At 40.0% G+C, this 25383-nt stretch overlaps 1 protein-coding gene across 1 annotated transcript in view; it reads right to left on the minus strand.

The window, feature by feature from the left end:
* Positions 1–681: 681 nt before the first annotated feature.
* Positions 682–25383, minus strand: part of slc1a7a (solute carrier family 1 member 7a) — a 55376-nt gene continuing 30674 nt past the window's right edge. Inside the window, exons 4-11 of the mRNA XM_078407345.1 lie at positions 21658–21700; positions 20778–21003; positions 17280–17379; positions 13320–13553; positions 10557–10751; positions 6044–6178; positions 5832–5931; positions 682–1129 (exon numbers count right to left, since the gene is read on the minus strand). Of these exons, the coding sequence (XP_078263471.1) occupies positions 920–1129; positions 5832–5931; positions 6044–6178; positions 10557–10751; positions 13320–13553; positions 17280–17379; positions 20778–21003; positions 21658–21700 (1243 nt within the window). The 3' untranslated portion in view covers positions 682–919. The remainder of the gene's footprint in view (positions 1130–5831; positions 5932–6043; positions 6179–10556; positions 10752–13319; positions 13554–17279; positions 17380–20777; positions 21004–21657; positions 21701–25383) is intronic.

Genomic DNA, 25383 nt, shown 5'->3' on the forward strand with positions numbered 1-25383 from the left:
CTAGTATTCCATTTAACATTTTTTTAAAGTAGGAAGCATCTTGTATAAATATACAGCTATACCAAACACATCTTCTCTCAATAACTTGATAGAGGTGTTCAATATTTAGATTTCAGCTTTGGAGAACTCAAATCCATAAAACTGTTAACTTATTTTGATCAGTAAACGTTTTAAAACCTGATGTTTAGTTTCATCTTTTCTCTTCTTACAGTAATGGGTTTTGACTTCACTCCTCAGTATGGGATTAATGAGTTAGGCTGAGTGCATGAAAGAAGCTGCCAGGCATCAGGATTGTTTTGGCTGGAGAGGATTTTGAGTGAATAATGCTATTAAATTAAATTCAGCTCTCTAGGGTTTAAAGCCACAACATGCAGCATTCAAAAATGCAGATTAAAATTCAGGAAAAGAATAACACACAAAATCATACATCAACTTAAGACAATGAAGGTTTGTTAAAAATCACTTAAAACTTGAGCTGCCGGAGGACTATCTATCGTCCAACGTCTGGGCAGACCGAGCAGGGGAAGGATTTGAAGCCAAGGCTGGCCAGCCAGAAAAGAAGAAACTCTACACAGATCCAAAGTAAATTTCTGCAGGATTTGGCCAGGGAGTTAGCTATAACATTGATGAGTAAAACAAATGCAGGAAATACACTCTTATGTTATTCCATTGCACTCTTCAGGAAATAACCTAGATGAACCGTCACTTCATATTGACCATACAGAATTAGGAAATAAAATCTTGTTCACAAAAAAAGGAATAGTAATTCACAAGTAATTTGAACCAGTGCACATCTTCAGCATTGCCATCAGTTCCACTTCGTATTTCTCATGTATATATATGATATTTCCAATTGTGAGGTAGGCATACATGTTACCAGCATGGCAAGAAGTACTCCCTTTGAGGTGCATTCCTCTGACTATACTTTGGTCTCCAATTCATCTATTTCAATGGTGCAATGATCTTTTTTGTTGCTGAGACCCAGCTCCATTTGTACATTGTGGGATCCATCTGTGGCAACCGCAAAAAATTGTTTGTCCGCCTTATTGGCATCATTTGTACATCCATTTCTCTGATAGGTGTAGATCTGATTGATACTGCCAGGCTTTGTTTCACAAATCAGTGGAACCTAAGTGGAGAAAAAACATAGTGAGAAGAGTCAGTAATAGTTAAAAATGTGTTGTAAAGTGCAACTACTAAATCAAGATTCAAGAAGATCAATGAGGTATATTTTTCAGCACCAATGCAATGGTGATAAGAATTACTATCCATTACACCACCATCTGGTATATGCACTAATGAAATTGAGCAACAGAAAAGCAGTTGAATAGATGGTAATGTAGCAGAGTACACCGATCAGTGGAGAAAAATGTATTCCTAATGGAGAATTCCAGAACAATGATTGTATTTATTTGATAAATGACAATGCTGGAAAATGGACATAAAAAGAGATCAGGCTGCATCTGTGGAAAGAGAAACAGAAGTAATTTTTATGGTCAATATTCTGCTGGAGGGTAAATGTTATTGCCCATGATTGGCAAACGGAGAGCACTCTGAGCTGCAGACCAGCCCATCGACAAAGTGGGAATGCCCTACACTGTTCCAGTATAGTGCATTCCCACAAGCACCCAGGTTCAAGTCCAAGATATCTTCACAATAGCTTGGAGTCATTGTGCTTTACATACAGAAACAGGCCCTTCGGCCCAACACATCCAACTAAGTTGCCTAACTGGGATAGTCCCATTTGCCTGTTCCTAATCCCTCTATATCCTTCCTTTCTATGTACCTCTCCAACTTTCTTTTAAATGTCATAATTGTTCTGGCCTTTACCACATTCTCTTGTAGCTCATTACCTATACCCACCACCTTGTGTGAAAACATAGCTCCTCAGGTTCCTTTTAAATCTTTAATCTGTGCCTCTAGTTTTAGAATTCTCCAGAATTCTCTCTATTTATGTTATTTATGTTCCTCATGAATTTTTATACCTCTAAGGTCATTCTTCAGCCTCCTGCACTCCATGGAAAAAAGTCATTGCCCATCTAACCATAAACCCATCAGGCCCAGTAACATCCTTGTAAATCTATTTGCCCTCCCCCCCCCCCAGCTTAACCACAAGAATATTTCCATAGCCTCAAACATTCACCAGCAAGGGCTTCACACGCACACATCCAGAGATTTTACATCCATTAAAACCAATGGATGCTAAAATGCTTCCTTCTTTTCCAGAAGTACTTGATTCTCTGCAAGCATAATCCATTTAAATATATAAAAATTGTAAATTTGAAGGGCTAAATTCCATGTTGGTGCTATGTCACAGCTTTCTATCACTCGTGCAAAACAATGCAATTTCTTCCAGAAGTTACTGTTGGAAAGGATGCAGAAGAGATTCCCAATGATGTTACCTGGACTTGTGAGCTCGAGTTATAGGGATAAGTTAGGCCATTATTCTTTGGAGCGTTGGAGGCTGAGGAGAGTCAAAAATCATGAAGGGCATGGGCGAAATCATGGTCTTTTCTTGATTTTTAACTTTCTCTGCTTCTTGCTGAGATCTGAAATGTAAGCTCTCCCTTCCTCATTGTCAACTATACCGCCAATATTGGTCTAATCAGCAAATGCACCAACAATGTTAACTACACTTGCATACAAATTGTATGTTTGTATGAGGGCCGCTGCGGCAGACGCCTCCCGGAGGGCAGCTGGAGCCTCGGGTTGGAGCCCGGGCCTCGCGGGCCGATGCCTCGCTGGTCGGAGGTGGAGCCTCACGGGTCGACAAAGCCCGTGGCCAAGGTGCCCAGGTCGACGGAGCCAGCGGCCGGCCCCTGGGTCTGCGGAGCCCGCGGCTGGGCCCTAGGTTGGCGCTACAGAGGCATCTGGAGAGGACCCGGCCGCGATAGTGGAGAGGTTGTAGCAACAACTGATGATGGCGCCAACCAACAGACGAGGCCGGACCACGTGGAAGTGAGGACGCCACTACCGGAGGAAGGAACAAAGGAGGACCCGGTGAGGGTGGTCCGCCATGACAGAGGAGGGATGTGGAGGGGGAGCAGGGGGGGGGGAGAACAAAGGGGGACCTGGTGCAGATACTTTGTAACTTTATAAGCACCCTTTACGGGTGACTATTTGCATACCTTGGGTATGCAAGCAAAGAATTTCACTGTGACTTGTCACATATGACAATAAACTATTCATTTATTCATTTAAACTATTAATATAGATAACATCCAACAGCAGACCCAGCACCGATCCCTGTGGCACAACACTGGTCACAGGTGTCCACATGTCTCTGTGACGCAGAGTTCCAGAGACACAGGAATTCACTTTCTCACCTTTTCCCATCACAGTTGCTGCCTGAGCAGCTGAGCCTTTTCAGAAATTTCCCGTTGTACTACATTTTATTTTCTGTAAAATAATCCACATGGAGAGAATTTTCTGGACCCAATGCAGAACAAGTGAGCTTCGAGCCTGTTGCTTTCACTGAGCACGCATGATTTACAATGAGCTGCCAGTCCTTACAGGATGATTTCCAGCTTCAATTCCCTTGGGTGAACTTCTGCCAGGCTTAATTAATTCAGGCTGAGAATAAAAGTGGAGATTCATTGCAGAGTGTCTGGTTTAACATTTAGATTTACTCCTGCCAAAGCCGTTGTGATGTCAGATTCACCTCGTCTTCTTTAGTAAGAGAGGAATCTCTTCTTAAATTCTTCCATGCCTTGCTCTATTTTATCAACACTTAACTTTTCTTTCCTCGCCACACTCCAAATGTTTCAATTTAAATATATTTCTGCCGATTCCGTTGATTTCAATATATTTTCATTATTCTCATTAAACTATACCAGTATCTCAAAACTATAAAAACACTGACCTTCTCACAGCCTTCAGTAACCTCTCAATTTCCACAACCTGTGGGTCTTCATTCAAAGTATGGCAAGATCTTATTCTTCATGTAATGGCATTTATAACTTATTTAAACTATATTTTGGATTTCCTAAAGTAATTCCAAATCTAGTCATTTATTTTGAAAACATTTTTTCTCTATAAAATGGTCTGCTGTTTCAAGCTGTAATTACTCTGAAATTGCCATTGTTGAATGTCGTTAATCAGAGATACTGACAGTGACTTGTGACAACTACGCATGGTCCACTAAACTCAGATGTTGAGAAATTGCAGTGAGTGATATATTTTGTTCCACAGGGTTCAGTGTGTCAATATTCACAGATGCAATCGACCAAAATATGTTTTGACATGAATTTCAAATCATTATACATTTTCACTGCTTTTTTTTACAACAAGAATAATATTAACTTGTATTTTAACAATGTAACATGTCTAAAAACTGGTGACTTCTTCTCTTACCCTGCAAGCTAATTTTGCATTTTAAATATCATTCCTCAAGTAATATTTTAAAGTTACATGATGTTTAAAGCTTTATAGATTTATATGTTTATAATATTTCTGTTTAATGCTTACTTCCACTTGGATGTCTCAATCTTTGTTTAGCTTTTTGGATAATCGCACTCGCTGAATTTATCATTCTGATTGGTTAATCAACTCGCCTGCTCTTGCCACAGATCCTGAATAAGTGGCAACAAACTCAAAGCTATCAAAGGAAATCTACTACAGACACAAAAAGCTGGAGTAATTCAGCAGGACAGGCAGCAGCTCTGGAGAGAAGGAACAGGTGACGTTTCAGGTCGAGACCCTTCTACATTCTATAGCCCAGTAAATCTTTATGTATGAATATTGATTTCTCCAACTTCAAGTAATCCCTGCATTCCCTCTCTCTCTATCCCTCCCCCATCCAAGACACACCAGCTTCTTGTTTTCACCCAGCAAACAGCTAATAATGGCCTGTTTCCTTTATCATTGTTACTTTTTTGCATATTCTTTCATTGTTCATTATCTCTGCATCATCGGCTAAATCTCTCGTTTCCCATTTCCCTATCTAGTCTGAAGAAGGGTCTCGACCCAAAGCACCACCCTTTTCTTCTCTCCAGAGATGCTGCCTGGCCTACTAAGTTAGTCCAGCTTTTTGTGTCTCTCTTCGGTTTAAACCAACATCTGCAGTTCCTACCTACACAATAAATCTTTATGGGCAGCTATTTTATTCAGGTCAATGACAAGCACCATCTTTTCACCATTCGTTGCGATTGCCAGGGCATTAACATGAGGATACATTGGACAGGCTTAATTCCCACCACAAATTATTATACAATCTGCAGGGACATGGTTTCAATCCTACCCACTGGTGTGTGTGTGAAGTTTGGAGATTCTCTGTGACCATGGGATTTTCTTCTGGGTGTTTTGGATTGTTCCCACATCCCAAAGATCTATAGGTTGGTAGGTTAATTTGCCAATGTCTGAGAGAGTTGATGGAAAAGTAGGTGGAAAGAAATGGGATTAGTGTTGGATTACTGGGAGAGGGGGGACAGATTTATACTGAGGAGCAAAAGGTCTGAAGAAAATTAACTTTTCCTTTTACACAAATAGTGGTTATGATCGGGAACTTGCAGCCTGCAAGAATGCTGGTAACAATCAAACAGACTTTTGAAAGAGAATTCAGTAGGAGAGGAAGTTAATTTACAGGGCTGCAGGGAAAGAGTGGAAAATTAGATTAACAAGACTGTTGCATAGCCAACACGGTAATGGGCTGATTGGCCTCCTATGGAATAGTTATCTTTGTCTTTAGTCTGTTCTGTGAATCCATGGAACTTACACATGTTTTTTCCAAGATCAATTATTAAACAATCAATGTTGAAAAGTATTATCAATTGATTAAACAGATCTTCTGAATTAAACAAAATTTGAAAAGAGTACAAAAATAATTTTCCTACTTCATCATTTTCCTGAGTAAAGTTCTTTCGGCAGATATGAGCCATGATTCCAGCTGCCAGAGCATCTCCCAGAACATTAATCATGGTTCGAAATCTATCCCTTTAAAAGAAACAGCCATTTAATATTACAGGTCTGTAAAAACAATTATTTTTCTGGAAAAAATAATATAAGATTTTATATAAAATATATATATAAAAATATCATAGCTTACAATGCCCAATCCACTGCAATTATTAGAGTGATGTCATCTGTGGGAAGGCCAACTGATGTCAAAACAATAACCATGGTCACCAGCCCAGCTTGTGGAATCCCTGCTGCACCGATACTGGCTGCCGTCGCTGTTATGCTAGAGAAAAAAATATTTCATTTTATGTAAACTAAGGGTTCCTCCTTTAAGTATACTTTTACCTGTTTTGTCTCTTTTCCAGTCATTCCAACAGAGATTTATCATTTCCTACATTTCTTCCAATGTTGTTCTCTCACCAATGAAAGAGGTATCAAAGATAATACCATCTCCATCTTTTACTCCCAGCCTTGTGCACCGCACCGGAGCACTTATCTCTGCTCAGCACAGAGTCTCGGCACTGCAGTGCTGAAGGCAGCAATGGCAGCTGCAATGTTCAATTCCCATTCGGTCTGAATATTTCTCCAAGACCCCATTTGTGTTAATGAGCTAATTAACCAAGAGGGGCATTGCTGGAACATTCATTATTTACGGTTGATTTATTGACCCAGCATCTACCTTATAATTGAATTTTACTGTCAAAATGGACGGTCAAAATGTCCATACCTTGACTATTGATATAAGTACAAAAGTTTAATTGCAGTGTAATTGCTGCCATAAAGTGAAGACCAATGTGCTGGTTCTAGTGAAAGATAAAGGTTGGATTAATGAGTATGTCTGGTTTTGCACAAGAGGAGCACTGGAAACAAATAAAAAGTTCAGTGCTTTATGACAGCAGGAAATCATAAAAGATGTGAGAGAAATTTGATAACCAGATGCTAAAAGCAAATGCCAACTCCTCTATTCCCACCAGTGCTGCACAACATCCTGGCTGTTCTATGACATAAGCCGCATAGCTGCCCCTGCATGAATTGTCCCCTACAAGGCTTTGGATATCAGAATAATCATTTCGATTTTCCCTCCCTGATTGCTCACTGGGAAGCTGTGCTCGAAAGACCATGGTCATCCATGTGGACCCTTGTTCTGTTAGCTTATCTCAGCTGTGCATCAGAGGGAAATGGAGCAGAACCCATCTTTTGTTCCACGTCTGATCATTGTTCAGCAACTCCTGATTTTAGTACTGGTGCAAAAATCTATCATTTGTAGGTGCTGCATTATTTGTGTGTGGGAGTGGGGGAGGAGGGTGTCAGAGGAGAAGGGATGATAGATGAAGAGAATGCCAATACCATGCAATGTCTGGAGAGAGTTTAGCTACTTAGTCTGCTTAGCTACTTAACTGGTGGTTGGAGCCATTGTTAAGCAGTTAGTTGGTAGGGTTGGATAAATCAGAACTAGAAAACCAGCAGGGAAATCTCATCCTCATTTTAATGGTCTTCAGTGCCCACTTAAACCAGATGAAGAGATTAAAATTCCCAGCTTTCAACACTGATCAGTCAGTGTTGAAAGCTGGGAATTTTAATCTCGTCATCTGGTTTAAGAGTAGATATCTCACTCTTCAGCCGGCCTTCACCCATTCTGAACTTGCAGCGCTCCACGCACTTTACACCAAACCCAACCTCAGCATCAAACCCAGAGACAAAGGCAGTGACGTGATGGCCTGGTGAACTGACTTCTTTGTAGGGGACAAGCAGCAGCTTTTGGATGCTTCCTCTTACTGTTCCTGGACCCATGCCTCACCAATGCACATCAGGCCAACTGTCTCAGATCTCAACACATCAAGAGATCTCCCTTCCACAGCATCCTATATAATATTGCCACAACCCTGCACTTCCCACTTCCTGTGGATCTTATCCAAGATCCACAATAGGACTTCTTGTAGGCCCATTGTTTTGGCCTGGTCTTGCTCCTCATACCTTGGCTCTATTCTGGTTCCTGTTAGACAGTCCTTTTCCCCCTACATCATGGAGACCCTCCACCATTTGACAATTCCAATTCCCACCCCGCCTCATCTTCACTATGAATGTCCAGTCTCTATACTTCTCCATCCCCCAGATGGAAGGCATTAAAACCCTCCACTTCTTTCTGCAACAAAGATCCAACCAATTCCTGACTGGCAAAACTTGTTCTTACCTTTTACAACTTCTCTTTTGGTTCCTCTCACTTCCTACAGATCAAAGGTTTAACCATGAGTATTTTGCCCAGCTCTGCCTGCCTTTTTGTTAGCCACATGAAACAGTCCTTGTCCCAAACCTACTCTGCTTCCAATCCCAAGTTCTTTGTTACATTGATGACTATATTAGTGCGGCTTCCTGCATCTGTACAGAATGTGTTAATTTCGTCATCTTTACAATTTACGTCCACCCTGCTCTCAAATTCAGATATAGATTTCAGTTAAGTTGATTGCCATTTACACCAGGGTGCAATGAAATTCCTTGTTAGCACAAAGCTACTGGAGCACAGCATACATTATAATGATAGATATAACAATAAATACAATGACAAATGCAAAAGAACAGAATGGTGTAAAAATTGTAGTGCATTCTGAAGTAGTGCAAAAAAAAACTAAAGTGCAATAACAGAATAACCGAATGAGGTGGAGTTAAGAGTAAAAGTGTGTGGCAGCACCTCCGGGAAGAGGGTGGAAAAGATGTGATTGATTCAGGAGTCCGACAGTAGCAGGGAAAACACTGTTCTTAAGTCTGAATGTCTGGGCTTTCAAACTCCTATATCTTCTCGCAAAGAGTAGAAATTATGAAAAGGAATGGCCAGGTTGGCCGGCATCCTTGATGATACTTCCAACCTTCCTAATGCAATGTAGATTAGTGTAATGGTGTCACTCATGTTATTCGTCATGCTTAAGCATGATGCATAACATGAGTGACATCATTACACTAATCTACATGCAATGTGCTGTGAAGATGGACTAGATGAAAGGAAGTGATAAGCATATAGTGGATTGGGTTGTGTTCACCATTCTTTGCAGATCAAGAGCAGAGCAGCTGCCATACCAAGCTGAGATGTATCCCATCAGAATATTATCTCCAGTGTATCTGAATGATGTTCGAGAGAATTCACAGACCATTTCCAACAATTCTCCCTCTTTTCCAGATCCATCTGACTCTCTTTCACTAACATTTACTATCTATCTATTGATTACAACAGGTACTTTGACTACACCTCTTCTCACCGTGTCTCCTGTAAGGTCACCATCCCTTAATCCCAATTTTTCTGAGGGTGTTACATTTGATGTCAAGATTCCATTTCAATTTTCAGACATCTGAAATGTCTGGCTTCTTCATGAAATATGACATCCTTTCTAGGTGTTGATGGAGCTGTCTCTTGCAATTCTTCTGTTGCCTGGTTTCTGCTTGCACTCACCACCCCCTTCCTCCACCCCGAGTGTAACTCTAAACCAAACTAAGTTCTCCTGGTTTTCAGTTTTGACCCTACTTGCCTCCACATCCAGCACATCATCCTTTATCTTTTCCATTAGCTGCAAAAGAATCTCACCACCAGCCATATGTTCTCCTCCCCTTTCCACTTCTCCCACCGTGACTCCCTGTCCCCCATCTGACTTCCAACAGCCATTTTTGTCCCTCCTCCACTCCGGGTTCCATCCACCTACAACCCAGATACTTCACCCACTGGATCCACTCTACATCTGGGTCCATCTTCCCTTTGTCTCTCCCTCAACGGTCCCTCTAAACTCTCAGTTCTGATGCAGGGTCATCAACTGAAATGGTAATAATTTCTTTCCTGCTGCTCAACCCACTGAGTTCCTCCAGCAGTTGTGTTTTGCAACAGACTGCTAGGACATTCAAGAAAAAGTTAGAACTTTGCTTTTTGCACAGAAATCTGCAATAAAAGCCCACCTCCTCTCTTGCCTCAGCTTTAAATTGAATCATTTTCAACATTAAAGATAACAAATATAAATTTCCAAATTGTTTGGAAAGAGCATCTTCTTCAGGAATATTCAAAGAAATTATTCTGCTCCTTCTACTAGGATTGACCTGTTTGTGACCTCAGTCCTACTCCATGGGGTTGCTGCTAATGAGAAATTATCGAGCAGCACTCAGCAATTAATCAACGGGGAAAAACAGAAATATCTGAAGAATGTTAGTGAAGATCCTTGTGTTGGGATTGGGACAGGTTTCATGAATTCCAGCCAATTTCCCCTAACCAATATCTGAGAAGCTTTCTTGTGAAACAGCTTGAATATACTCTCAGCTTTACAAGTATTACATCCCACACTGATCTCCTGTGATGAATACATACATCCCACCAACAAGACAAACCCAAAAGAGAGGCACCATGTCATAACCAGTCAATCTGATCGTTCCTGGAGTCTTCAGCATTAGTTTTGAACCATATAATTTTTTTTAGGTTCGGGGCAAACATACTTCCAATAAAAGATGCTTGGTGAAAATACCTTATCAGATTATCTATAATGCCCCATGGCTTAATAACTAGACCACACTCAACATTAAAGATGAACTGGATAGGAAATCCAACAAAATCAAATCCCAGCTAGAAGCCAATGGCTTCAGAAGAAGGAAAAAGTAAAATGGGTAATAAAATATTTAATTCCAATGACACATACCTGACAGTAATAATTTGTCCAAAGTCCAGTTCATAGTTGTTAACCTGTGCTATAAATATTGCGGCAACAGCTTCGTACAAGGCAGTCCCATCCATATTGATTGTAGCTCCCACTGGCAAAACAAATCTTGCAATTCTTCTATCAATATGATTGTTTTCTAACAGGCACTTGAAGGTAATAGGCAAAGTGGCAGAGCTGCAAATAGATAAGCAGTGGAAGCCATGGTCAGATTACAGTAAAGCCTGAAATGCTGAAATTATCATCAGATCTGATCAATAGTATTGGGTAGACTGATGGGACTGAAGGTTGATAAATCCCCAGGGCCTGATGGTCTGCATCCCAGGGTACTCAGGGAGGTGGCTCTAGAAATAATGGACGCATTAGTGATCAATTTCCAATGTTCAATAGATTCAGGATCAGTTCCTGTGGATTGGAGGATAGCTAATGTTATCCCACTTTTCAAGAAAGGCGTGAGAGAGAGAAAACGGTGAATTACAGACCACTGAGCCTGACATCGGTGGTGGGAAAGATGCTGGAGTCAATTATTAAAGAGGTAATAACGGTGCATTTGGATAGCAGTAAAAGGATAAGTCCAAGTCAGCATGGATTTATGAAAGGTGAAATCATGCTTGACTAATCTTCTGGAATTTGTTGAGGATGTGACAAGTAAAATGGATGAAGGGGAGCCAGTGGATGTAGTGTATCTAGACCTTCAGAAAGCCTTTGATAAGGTCCCACATGGGAGATTGGTGAGCAAAATTAGAGCACATGGTATTGGGGGTAGAGTGTTGACATGGATAGAGAATTGGTTGGCAGACAAGAAACAAAGAGTAGAAGTAAACGGGTCCTTTTCAGAATGGCAGGCAGTGGGGAGTGGAGTGCCGCAAGGCTCGGTGTTGGGGCCGCAACTATTTACCATATATATTAATGATTTGATGAAGGAATTAGAAGTAACACTAGCAAGTTTGCAGATGACACAAAGCTGGGTGGCAGTGTGAACTGCGAAGAGGATGTTAGGAGGTTGCAGGGTGACCTCGACAGGTTGAGTGAGTGGGCAGATGCTTGGCAGATACCGTATAATGTAGACAAATGTGAGGTTATCCACTTTGGCGGCAAAAACAAGGAGCCAGGTTATTCAATGGTGTCAGGTTAGGTAAGGGGGAAGTGCAGCGAGACCTGGGTGTCTTTGTACACCAGTCACTGAAAGTTGGCGTGCAGGTACAGCAGGCAGTGAAGAAAGCTAATGGCATGTTGACTTCATAACAAGAGGATTTCAGTATAGGAGTAAAGAGGTTCTTCTGCAGTTGTATAGGGCCCTGGTAAGACCACATCTGGAGTATTGTGTACAGTTTTGGTCTCTAATTTGAGGAAGGACATCCTTGTAATAGAGGCAGTGCAGCGTGGGTTCATGAGATTGATCCCTGGGATGGCGGGACTGTCATATGAGGAAAGATTGAAAAGACTAGACTTGTATTCACTGGGGTTTAGAAGGATGAGGGGGGATCTTATAGAGACATATAAAATTATAAAGGGACTGGACAAGCTAGATGCAGGAAAAATGTTCCCAATGTTGGGGGAGTCCAAAACCAGGGGCCACAGTCTTAGAATAAAGGGGAGGCCATTTAAAACTGAGGTGAGAAGGAACTTTTTCACCCAGAGAGTTGTGAATTTGTGGAATCCTCTGCCACAGAGGGCAGTGGAGGCCAAATCACGGGATGAATTTAAGAGAGAGATAGAGCTCTAGGGATATGGGGAGAAGGCAGGCACGGGTTACTGATTGTGGATGATCAGCCATGATCACAATGAATGGCAGTGCTGGCTCGAAGGGCCAAATATCCGCTTCCTGCACCTATTTTCAATGTTTCTATGTTTCTATGATTTGCCCCTTTTAAACCAAAAACATTTCAATGGTAACTGCTTAAACTTTCCAAAACCTTTCATCCGTTCATGATCAAAATTCTTCTTGATTAATTAAATGAGCAACTTTTTAACTAGTATACTCGGTAATTAACCAGGCAAACCAGCCCACTTGCCTAATTTACTGGACTTGGAAAACAATATTTTGTCTAGTTTTCTGGACAATCTCTGAGCTGTTTCTGCTATTGATGCATAGCATTAACAAATACATAATTAACGTAAGCTGACAAGTATCAGACAGAAGATCAAAACACAATAGAAGGAAGGGTGATTTGTGTGTAGTACTTTTGTGTTTTCTTTCCCCAAAGAGTAACAGGGTTGTAGAATAAGTTAGAATTTGAGTCTGCATTGTACATTTATGAGAGTATATTGAATGGCCTTGTGTGTTCCCTTTGATCAGGAGTTTACCCTTTCTCTTCAATGTCCAGTGGTGGATGACATGAGCCACTGATCATAGTGAGGAAACTATTCAATGTGTACTAGATTTTTAATACTTTCTGCTTTTTTATAATACAACCTCCCAGTAAAATAAAGTTAATTATAAAAAAATGTCTGACTTTCTTTAGCTGTTAAATGTATTTGCAAACGACTATGAAACATAAAACAAAACAGAAAATGCTGGATAAACTCATCAGGCCAGCAGGAGCAGCACAATTAACATTTCAGGTCATAGACCTTTGGAACTGGGAAAGAGAGAAACATCAGTTTTGAGTTGCAGAAAGGATGGGAGAGAAGAGGAGTAGATGGGACAAAGGGCGGATAAGTGGAGGCCAGAGTTGCCCAGTTTACAGAGCTGCTTGGTTAATAAATGAACGAGGGGAATTAGAGAGATCGTGTGAAACATACCTTGATGAAGTAGCTAGAGCTATGAGCAAAGCTTGAAGAATTCCTCTTATATAAACAATTGGATTTTTCTTGGTGATAAAAAGGTACACCATGGGTAGAACAAATAGCCCATGCACCACGAGACCACAAACAACTGTGATCGCATAGAAACCCAGTTTCTTTCCAATGGCTGTAGGATCATCCATCTCCAATATTTTGCCAGCAATAAGGAAAACTATGCCTAATGGGAAATAGCTAAAAGAAAGAGAGCAATTTGTTAGGTGTAAATAATGAAGTTAGATAAATATGGAAGCAAAAGCAGAAATATAAGATTAGCACACACTGTAGACGATACTTGTGTGGAACTCTGGAAATGATTTACAGGACTACAGCATTAAGAAAATAATTTGTCAACTATTGTGCGAGTAATTAATTAGGGAAACAAGTACTGGATATTATCTTAATGATTTTCTCATCCTCAAAAATTTAAGTAAATCTATATTGAATAACATATAAACCTATTTTTCTTGAAAAGTGTAGTTCAATAATACAAAACTAAAAGTCTTTTTCAAGATTACATCTATTTCTTTAGTTTATTGAAATACAATAGCTGGTCTACATATGCACACGGTTTATAGGTTTAGGTTTATTATTGTCACGTGTACCGAGGGACAGTGAAAAGCTTTGTTTTACTTTTGCGTTCCTATAAGTCAGATAATAATACAAATAAGTGCAATCAAGCCAAATTCAAGTATGATAGGTCGAGCTAAGGGAACGATTTAGAGTGCACAAGTCTGCCTACATTATTTTTTCAAACGTTAGAAATATAATACTACATAATACATAAAAGTAATTAAGAGTTTTGCAAAAGATTGGCACAATGCATTTCATAAAGAAGTCCTGTCAGCTCATCGTCAATGCTGGTTCTCCGAGCAATCCCATCAGTCCCATTCCCCCAAATTTCCTGATAATCTATTCTCTATCATACCCCTGTCAATTCCCTGCTATAGCAGGGATAATCTACAGTCGTTAATTAAACTACTAACTAGCATTCTTTTGAGTATAGGAAGAATTGAAGAATCTGAAACAAATCCAATCTGTCATTGGAAGAATGTGCAAATTCCACACGGACACTACCTGAGTATAATATCAATCCTGGATCACTAGAGCATTACTAGCTGCTTAACTCTGTAATCCTTAGAAATAAAGATTTTCCTTAGTCAGTAGCAATAAACAACACTGTGCTCTGCACCAGGATTTCCAGTCCACAGTGGAACTTAACGTCAGAAGCAGAGAAAACCAGTCAACCAATACTGTAGTGTCATTTGTCTGAGATCAACATGAGAGTCAATTCTTATTCACTATATTTTCTTCACTGAAAATACTACAATGCATAGAGATATGGTCAACAAATCACATGCCTTGGGCACATTTCTGGGGAAGCTGGGTAGAAAGATTATAGAAACAACTTGTGTTTTTATTGTTTCTCGTGCAACAAAACAGTCCTAGATACTTCACGGAAATGTTACCAGACAAAAATGGACACAAAGGCCCATAAAAGCTTGGTTAAAAGGCAAGCTTCAGGGAGGATCTAAGGATTGATGGAGCTGAGGTTTATCGTGGGTGGAAACTGACAGATTGGCTAGAAGATCATCTGACTCTATTGGTAACAAAACCATGGATGGAGTTCTCAGCAGCTGATGAGCTGAAGCTGGGGAGGAGATAGGTGAACATTATAGATATATATTCTTAAAATAAAATTATGGTATTGTCCTGAATTTCCTGACAGCCTGATGTTCCATATGAGGTTATGGAGCCATCAATGTTATTGTTGAAACCCATGCGTTTTAGAGTAACATTATCAATAATATATTTTTAAGATGCATGTCACAATTAGTGTTTACATCAAAATGAACAGCAGCATTTACTAGTCACAATCACCAGGCATGTGTTAACATAGGTGTACATATATAAGTTAGCTGTTGCTCAATAAATCATGCATGTCAGGCAAGCTGTAAGAGCTGTAAAGTAATAATCTAGGAAACATAGAAACATAGAAAATAGGTGCAGGAGTAGGCCATTCGGCCCTTCGAGCCTGCACCGCCATTCAATATGATCATGGCTGATCATCCAGCTCAGTAACCTGTACCTGCCTTCTCTCCATACCCCCTGATCCCTTTAGCCACAAGAGCCACATCTAACTCCCTCTTAAATATAGCCAATGAACTGGCCTCAACTACCTTCTGTGGCAGAGAATTCCACAGACTCACCACTCTCTGTGTGAAGAAATGTTTTCTCATCTTGGTCCTAAAAGACTTCCCCCTTATCCTTAAGCTGTGACCCCTGGTTCTGGACTTCCCCAACATCGGGAACAATCTTCCCGCATCTAGCCTCTCCAACCCCTTAAGAATTTTATATGTTTCAATAAGATCCCCCCTCAGTCTTCTAAATTCCAGCGAGTATAAGCCTAGTCTATCCAGTCTTTCTTCATATGAAAGTCCTGCCATCCCAGGGATCAATCTTGTGAACCTTCTCTCTAAGGCTAGAATGTCTTTCCTCAGATTAGGAGACCAAAACTGTACACAATACTCCAGGTGCGGTCTCACCAAGGCCATGTACAACTGCAGCAGAACCTCCCTGCTCCTATACTCAAATCCTCTTGCTATGAATGCTAACATACCATTCGCTTTCTTCACTGCCTGCTGCACCTGCATGCCTACCTTCAATGACTGGTGCACCATGACACCCAGGTCACGTTGCATCTCCCCTTTTCCTAATTGGCCACCATTCAGGTAATACTCTGCTTTCCTGTTCTTGCCGCCAAAGTGGATAACCTCACATTTATCCACATTATATTGCATCTGCCATGCATTTGCCCACTCTCCTAATCTATCCAAGTCACTCTGTAGCCTCCTAGCATCCTCCTCGCAGCTAACACTGCCACCCAGCTTCGTGTCATCCGCAAACTTAGAGATGTTGCATTCAATTCCCTCGTCCAAATCATTAATATATATTGTAAATAACTGGGGTCCCAGCACTGAGCCTTGCGGTACCCCACTAGTCACTGCCTGCCATTCCGAAAAGGACCCGTTTATTCCTACTCTTTGCTTCCTGTCCGCCAACCAATTCTCTATCCACCTCAACACTAAACCCCCAATATCGTGTGCTTTAAGTTTGTACCCCAATCTCCTATGTGGGACCTTGTCGAAGGCCTTCTGAAAGTCCAGATATAACACATCGACTGGTTCTCCCTTATCCACTCTACTAGTTACATCCTCGAAAAATTCTATAAGATTCGTCAGGCATGATTTGCCTTTCATAAATCCATGCTGACTTTGTCCGATGATTTCACCACTTTCCAAATGTGATGCTATCACATCTTTAATAACTGACTCTAGCATTTTCCCCACTACCGATGTTAGGCTAACTGGTCTATAATTCCCCGTTTTCTCTCTCCCTCCCTTTTTAAAAAGTGGGGTTACATTAGCTACCCTCCAATCCTCAGGAACTACTCCAGAATCTAAAGAGTTTTGAAAAATTATCACTAATGCATCCACTATTTCTGAGGCTACTTCCTTAAGCACTCTGGGATGCAGCCAATCTGGCCCTGGGGATTTATCGGCCTTTAATCTATTTAATTTACCTAACACCACTTCCCAACTAACCTGGATTACCCTCAGTTCCTCCATCTCGTTAGACCCCAGGTTCCCTGCTATTTCCGGCAGATTGTTTATGTCTTCCCTAGTGAAGACAGAACCAAAGTAGTTGTTCAATTGGTCTGCCATCTCCTTGTTCCCTATGATCAATTCACCTGTTTCCGACTGCAAGGGACCTACATTTGTCTTAACTAGTCTTTTTCTCTTCACATATCTATAAAAGCTTTTGCAGTCAGTTTTCATGTTCCCTGCCAGTTTTCTCTTAGGAAGAGGGAGAAGAACATTTTATGTCAAGGACCAAATTATGTACCTAGCAATAACTCACCATGTAGCAATAGCAACAATCTTCATCACAGATTCATTCAAGCATTGACAGAAGCTGACCAACGGCATTCCATTCTTCCCCATTCTCCCGAGCATAATACCTTCACACAGAGAATAAAGAGATCATGAAACAGTAACTGTTTGGTGCAGTCTGGGTTACAATTCAGCACCAATGTGTAACAAAGAGTTTATGGATTGTGATATCATGAGAGGTAGAGTCATAGAGGGGAGATACATTTCCTCCCGGTGGATGCAACAAGGACTACAAACCATCATGGCTGCCAGCAAAAGACTACAAACCCCATAGTCAGCAGGGCTGCCTGCCCTGCTGACACTGATTGCTGCTGACACTGATTGCTGCTGATTGCTGCTGACACTGATTGCGGCCCAGCTGAACCAGATGAGCTGATTGCCTCAGTGAGAGAGCTAAAAGGGAAGGGAAGCAGTATATTTAAGGAGAGAGACAACGACTGGAGCAGAGAGGGAGAGAAGCAGTGTTTGAGTTATATTTTGTAAGAAGGCAGCAAGCTACAGTTTTGATTTCACTACCTGTTTTGGTTTTGTGTACCTGTCTGCAAACAATTAAGTTTACCTGTTTTTGGTAAAGACTAAATATATGGAATTTAAGTTCCGGCACCCACACCTCCCAACCTTCAAGAGAAAAGCTCCCGACCTCTCAAGACATCACAGGATCCATTACAAATTTAAGCAATCAGCATTACACACTGAAAGAAATCTGCTGTAAAAGAGAGGACATACATGTAAATAATTAATAATCAAAAATAATGATAACATTCATTATAAAAGGGTAAAAAGTGAACTGAAGTTAAGGAAACAAATTAACTGAATAAATTACTGAAAAGTTGAGAAGTCCCATCTCCTTGTTCAGAGCACATTCTATTCATGTCAACATAATTGGGATTACACAGTGAGCAATATTCAAGCTTGGGATGGTTTGTATCTGTAGAGAAGGACTATTTGTGTGGTGAAGACCCCTGAGCAGTGGATACTGGCTTTCATTTTAACTTTAGTCTTAAACATTTTATTTTCTAGTTTAACATTAAATTAGTTGGTAAAGAAATGGACTTGCAGCTGTAAACTGAGCAAGACACGCTGAATTTTGCATTGAGAAAAGTAAATATATTTACAATGATCCATGCTTTCACTTTTCATTCAAACAAAATATAGCATGTCACTTTTTTTAGGCCAGATCTTCTTTGACGAAGTACAAGTTAATCATAATAATAGGTTACCAATGAAACATAAACTTCAGATTTTTTAACTAAATTCAAATTGTGTCCAAACCATTTAGAAATAAACACACAGTCCAGAAATATTGCTATATTATAACGATAGAGTCACAACAGTATGCAAACAGGCCATTCAGCCCACCATGTCCATGCCGGCCAAGTGGCATACTGGCCGAGTCCCATTTGCCTGCATTTGGCCCATTACTTTCTGAATCCTTCCTATCCATTTATCTGTTCAAATGGCATTATCGTCTCCACTTCTATAGCTTCCTCTGGCAACTCATTTCACATACGGGCGAGTCTACAAGTGAAAAGGTTGTTCCTGAGATTCCTCTTAAATCTCTTCCCTCTCCCCTTAAGCCTATGCTCTCTGGTTTTACAATTCTCGATCCTGGGGCAAAGCTTGTATTATTCACTTTATCCATGTCCCTTACGATCTTGTACACCTGAGTAAGATTACCCCTCAGTCTCCAATGATTCAAAAAATAAGTCCCATCCTATCCAACTGTACCGATAATGGAAGCCTGCAAGCCCAGATTACATCTAGGTTAATCTCTTCTGCACTCTTTTTTTTCAATGCAATGACATCCTTCCTTTAGCTGGGTGACCAGAACTACACGCAGTACTCTAAGTGGGGTCTCACCAAAGACATGTGCAGTTGCATATGATGCCCCAAATTTTATACTACCCTTTGTATTGGTAATACCCTTCCCAATGAATGCAAGCATGCCCAAGGCCTTCTTTGCTGCACTATCCACCTGACTCACATCTTTCTGGGAACCATATAAAGTACTTACAGACCTCTCCGTTGTACAAAACTCTCTGGGGCGCTACCATTTGCTGTGCAAGACCTACCCTGGTTTGGCATAATCATCACACTTGTCAGACTTAAATTCCATTTGTCATTCTTTGGTCACCTTCCCAAATGATCTAGATCCTGTTGTACACTTACATCTCCATTCGCACTGTCTACTATACCACCGATTTTGGTGTCATTTGCATCTTTACAAACAGGGCTAACTGCATTGTCATCCAAATTGTTAATGTATATAACAAACAGCAGCAGAGACAACCCCTGCTGCACAATATTGATCACATGCCTCTAATCAAACATCCCTCAACAACTACCCTTTGACTCTTTCCTCCAAGCCAATTTTGAATCCAGTTGGCTCGGTCACCTTGGATCACCATGCGATCAAACCTCTCAGACAAACCTACAATGCGGGACCTTGTCAAATTCATTGCTAAAGTCCATATAGACAATGTCCACCATCCTGCCCTCATCAATCCTTTTGGTGACTTCTTCAAAGTCACCTTCTATCAGATTAGTGAAACACAATTTCCCAAGCACAAATCATGCTGACTACCTCAGTTCATGCCGATCCATACGCGGGTAGATCCTGTTACTCAGAATCACCTCCAACAACTTAATCGCCACTGTCGTCAGGCTCTCCAGCTTGTAGTTCCCAGGCTTGTTCTTTCTGCCCTTCTGAAATAATGGTACCAAGTTAGCCACCCTTCCATTCTTTCAGAACTTCACCTGTAGCTAAAGATGATGTGAATATTTCTGCAAGGGCCTCAATAGTTTTCTCCCCAGCTTCCTACATGGTCTGAGAATGTACTTGGTCAGGCCCCTGAAATTTATCCACTTAATGCACTTTAAAATCGGCAATACCTCCTCTTTGGTAATTCATATGTGATCTAAGACATCATACTCATAATTCCTTAGCTTCCATATATTTTCCTCAGTAAACATTGATGAGAAATATTCATGTAATAACTCCTCCATCTCTTGTGACTCTACACAAAGCCACCCATACAGATTTATAAGGGGACATATTCTTTCCCAACAAAACTTTTACTCTTAATATTCTTGTGGAATCTCTTGGGATTTTCATTTATCTTGCCTGCCAGCTCCATTTTTTGTCAAGTGTTCAGAGTGCAAGTCAGAGTGCAAGTGTTCAGCGAAATGTTCGCCTCATCTACATTTGATTTTGGTGATATAAAGAATTTCACATTGGGAGCACAAAATTAATAATTTTACTAATTCTTTTCTTCAATTTATGAAAAATTATGAAGCGTATAAGTTGTTGGCATAAGGATAAGATGATATTTTACATTATATATGTATCACATCAATCAAGAAATATTGAAATAACGTAAAGTTAAATATAAAAATTTACCCAAAACAAAAATTGCAAATTTGTAGTTACCACTTTGATAGTAAATGCATTTTTCAGCAAACTTACCCATTGTGGCAGAAAATATAACAATGCCGAGAACATTCATCCCGTCACTTGATCCTGGTCCTGTTTGGTAGATGATCTCAGGAGCTGGGGTGATATCCAAGGAAATGTTGTGAATTATATCAGAGTCGTTGTCAGCCTGAATTCCATAGATTAAAGGCATTCTCCTGGCTGTATCATATCCTGACACTTTGACAGAGATGACTATTGGGACGATCTTGGTTCGATACTGTGAAACAACAAGATTTGAGATTCACCACGGGTGATACTCTAAAATCAAATTCAGCTGCATAACTTCTTATTTTCCTATCCAGAACAAAATTTGAAAATGAATCATATTTCATAAAGGACATTGGTAAAGGCAGCCGTCTTTGTTTATGCATTCAATGCTATTTATAAAAGCAAATATGTGCAACCTCGGGTCCTTCTTTCCTTGCAGCTCTCTTACCATCCTATCACAAAATAGCACCATTTAAATTATTGTGGTGCCCATGTTGTCCTTCCCCCATATATATTGTTTGGACGTAAAAGATCTCATGGTAGAATTTTGTGGAGGAGCAAATGAGTCCTTTCTGTTCTCGCCACTATTTATCCCTCAATCAATATTTCTAAAACTAGATAACCCAATCAGTATCTCTCTCTAGTGGGGTGCTGTGCACAAAACATCTGTCTTATTGTATCACAACAGCAGCCACAGTTGAAAAGGCTTGAAAGTGCGATATATTTTTCTTCCCTTGAAAGGTACCTTGACAAACCCACGCTGCAGAATTTTAGCTGGTTTTCTTTTCTATTCCATTCAGCCATGGAGTTTTTCTTTATGAGACTTCATGTACACTTCTGAAACAAAAGGATTAAATGTTGCACATTTACGATACGGACTCACCTGCTGAAATGTAGCTTGCACAAGATTAGATGGAAACATATTCCTTTAAGGGCAAAGGGGAAAAATATAAATAAAAACTGCTCAGTAGTAATATAATTGGCAGTAGCGACACAAAAGCATTTTACAATTACAGTTTAAGTAAATCCCAATGAACAGTTATCAAAATAAGGGAAATCAAGAACAGAAGATTCAATAGTTTAGATCAATTCATTAAACTAATTGAAACAAAGTTTTCAAAAGAGTAAAGTTAGTACCAATATGCAGTTTTTTATGAGAATTTTATTGTGTCTGATAACTTTGGCATGGCCTAACTCATTGTAATTGCTGAGCATGGTCACAGCATACACAAATTTAAATGGTCTGCATGTAGATAGTTGACCTTTCAGGCCCAAAGCATCCTGGGCTCCTTCAATGTGGGCTGAGTCAGAGTGGCAGTCTCTGAAAGGGCAATAAACATGTCCATCCACCCAAAATCCCCTTGATGGCTAACTCCAGTTTGTTAGCTGTTGAAGCAATGCGGATTTTAAAATGTCCTACAGTTACTGCTTTGATTGAAAATTAAGTAAATTATTTCTTAAAAACAAAGCTGTAAAAATCTGTAACAATTATAAATAACTAAAAGCAATTTGGCTTCTCTTTCACCGCAATCCTTCACTGCCCATTGAAATCATGGGATCACACCTCGGTCAGTCAATTCCCAATCATAGTTTCTGGGAAATCTCAGCAAGATTAAGTTCCATGGAACAGTTGAGAATTACCAGTAAAGTCTGTGCCATTATGATTTGGAATTATTTTGCCTGAGACAAGTGCAGGCATTGATGTACATAGTGAAGGATTAAACAATTTGCTAATAAATAATTATTAGCAGTTGACCATTAAGCCTAAAATCTGTCCATATTTATATTTAGCAAATATATACTAAAAATAAAATGTTGGAGCCTCAAATAATTACTCCGCTGGCTGTGCTAACTATTAACCTCTGGTGTTAATTTTAATTATTAATAGGAATTGTTTTACAAGGAATTGTTTTACAGGTAATATTAATCAAGTATTTATTTATTCGTATGCCCAAGAATAACATTTCTCCAGCTGTCAGTTTCTGAAAGTTGTGATTCACATTCAGTCATTCTCGATGTCCTCCAGTATCTCACTCTAGGGATCTATTTTATTATGAAATAGTGACTGTCACAGGTCCCTCAACGAAGCCTGACTGTCGTACTCCAATTCCCAGCGTGACCGGTGGAGGTGATAGTAAAGGGAACCTGGACTACTTTCCTCTCCCTTTACTGGTCTAGGGCAAGACTGCTACTCAAGGTCCACTCATCCAGGCCAAGAAATGAAACAATAGCCTCCTCTGACTCAGTACCATACCAGATGATTTATTAACTGGCACAGTGTCTCTGATAAACATTATCAATCCAAATTTATCATTCTCCTATTCAATGAAATATCAAGGTGCCATTCAGGACTGAAAAGATTGTTACACATGATTCAGTAGCTGAGCAGGGATTTCACCTCTAATTAAATCATTGCATAACATCCACACAAATGTTGACACAATCACATTGTGGCTCATTTGACCAAAGCTTGGTCAGAGAGGAAGATCTTAAGGAGCATCATAAAGGAAGAGGACAAAGTAGAAAGTAGAGGTTTAGAGAGTGGATTAAGGAGTCTAGGATCATGAAAGCATGGCTACTAATGGTGGAACACATACAATTCGGAATTCTCAATTATTAAGAAATTGAAGTGTTTTCAGAGGTCTTGAGACTTCTTAGATTGCAGGAGATTAAGCATACAAGAAGATGTTAGTTGATGGAGCCGAGGGATGTGGAGGCAAGAATTCTAAGATAAAGTCCACAAATGAAGAGCAAACGAGGGTTAATGGGATCAGGGACTGATGGGTATATGATATGGGCAGGTTTATGGTGAGGATAATGAAGAGGAGAATGAGGGAGATGATGGTGTTGGCATCTCCATAAATTATAAGGTCAGATTCCAGAAGAAACATGCATTATATTGCATGACTAGCCAACTTTCCAGAAATGGTTACTATCTTTTAACTTCAGTAATTTACTTTAGCTGATCAAGCATTCCTTTCAATACTATTGCCGCTAGGCTCTACCGGTTGAGGATGGAATTCAGATCAATCTATCAATACTTATGAGTACATTTGTTATTGGTAAAATTGAGGCCAGTTTTGATAAAGTAGAATGGACCAAATGGACCAGCTTGCTTCTGTATAATCCGTGCTGTTGGCCAAGGTTTTAGAGCTTATGATCCACGTCAGTCACTTTAATAAATCTACATTTTAGAGCAGTCCTGAATTTTTAATAGGCTTTAAATGAAATGCATTTGCCTGAAATGATCTTGCTCACTGTTACTGCGCAGCTGAAATAATTAGTTCCTCATATATATTTGATAACAAATACCTAATGTGTGACAATCAATTAATTACTGTGGTCAGATTGTGGTCAAAGGGAAGAACACATTTTTTGCCATGTTTTGATTCTCTATGTACTCCTATATCAGGAAAGAGTACATGGACAAATTTGTAAACAAAGCATTCAAAGAGATGTGGAGAGGAAACAAGATGATAATTGGCAGGTGTTAAATCATGAAGCTGGGATTTTGAATAAAGAAGAGGTGCAGGAAAGTGTTGGAATGCTCAGAGGTTTGTTGAGTATTACATTATTATAATTTAAGTAACAGAGACAAGGTGGTAGAAATTCTTCAATGCTGGATTGTGCACATTAAATTGGCACCTAGATAGCACTAGTTACAGCGCCCTCCATAATGTTTGGGACAAAGACCCATAATTTATTTATTTGCCTCTGTACTCCACAATTCGAGATTTGTAATAGGAACAAAATCACAAGTGGTTAAAGTGCACATTGTCAGATTTTAATAAAGGCCATTTTTATACATTTTGGTTTCACCATGTAGAATTACAGCAGTGTTTATACATAGTCCGCCCACTTCAGGGCACAATAATGTTTGGGACACAGCAATGTCATGTAAATGAAAGTAATCATGTTTAGTATTTTGTTGCATATTCTTTGCATACAATGACTACTTGAAGTCTGCGATTCATGGACATCACCAGTTGCTGGGTGTCTTCTCTGGTGATGCTCTGCCAGGCCTGTATTGCAGACACCTTTAGCTTATGCTTGTTTAGGGGGCTAGTCCCCTTCAGTTTTCTCTTCAGCATATAAAAGGCTTGCTTAATTGGGTTCAGATCGGGTGATTGACTTGGCCACTCAAGAATTTACCATTTTTTAGCTTTGAAAAACTCCTTTGTTGCTTTAGCAGTATGTTTGGGATCATTGTCTTGCTGTAGAATGAACCGCCGGCCAATAAGTTTTGAGGCATTTGTTTGAACTTGAGCAGACAGAATGTGTCTATATGCTTCAGAATTCATTATGCTACTACCATCAACAGTTGTATCATCAATGAAGATAAGTGAGTAGGTACCTTCAGCAGCCATACATGCCCAGGCCACAACCATGTTTCACATATGAGTTGGTATACTTTGGATCTTAGGCAGTTCCTTCTCTCCTCCATACTTTGCTCTTGCCATCACTCTGATATAAGTTAATCTTCATCTCATCTGTCCACAAGATCTTTTTCCAGAACTGTGGTTGCTCTTTTAAGTACTTCTTGACAAACTGTAACCTGGCCATCCTATATTTGCGGCTAACCAGTGGTTTGCAAAGTGCAGTGTAGCTG

Source organism: Rhinoraja longicauda, chromosome 11 (genome assembly GCF_053455715.1).
Source record: "Rhinoraja longicauda isolate Sanriku21f chromosome 11, sRhiLon1.1, whole genome shotgun sequence".
NCBI classification, from domain to species: Eukaryota; Metazoa; Chordata; class Chondrichthyes; order Rajiformes; family Arhynchobatidae; genus Rhinoraja; species Rhinoraja longicauda.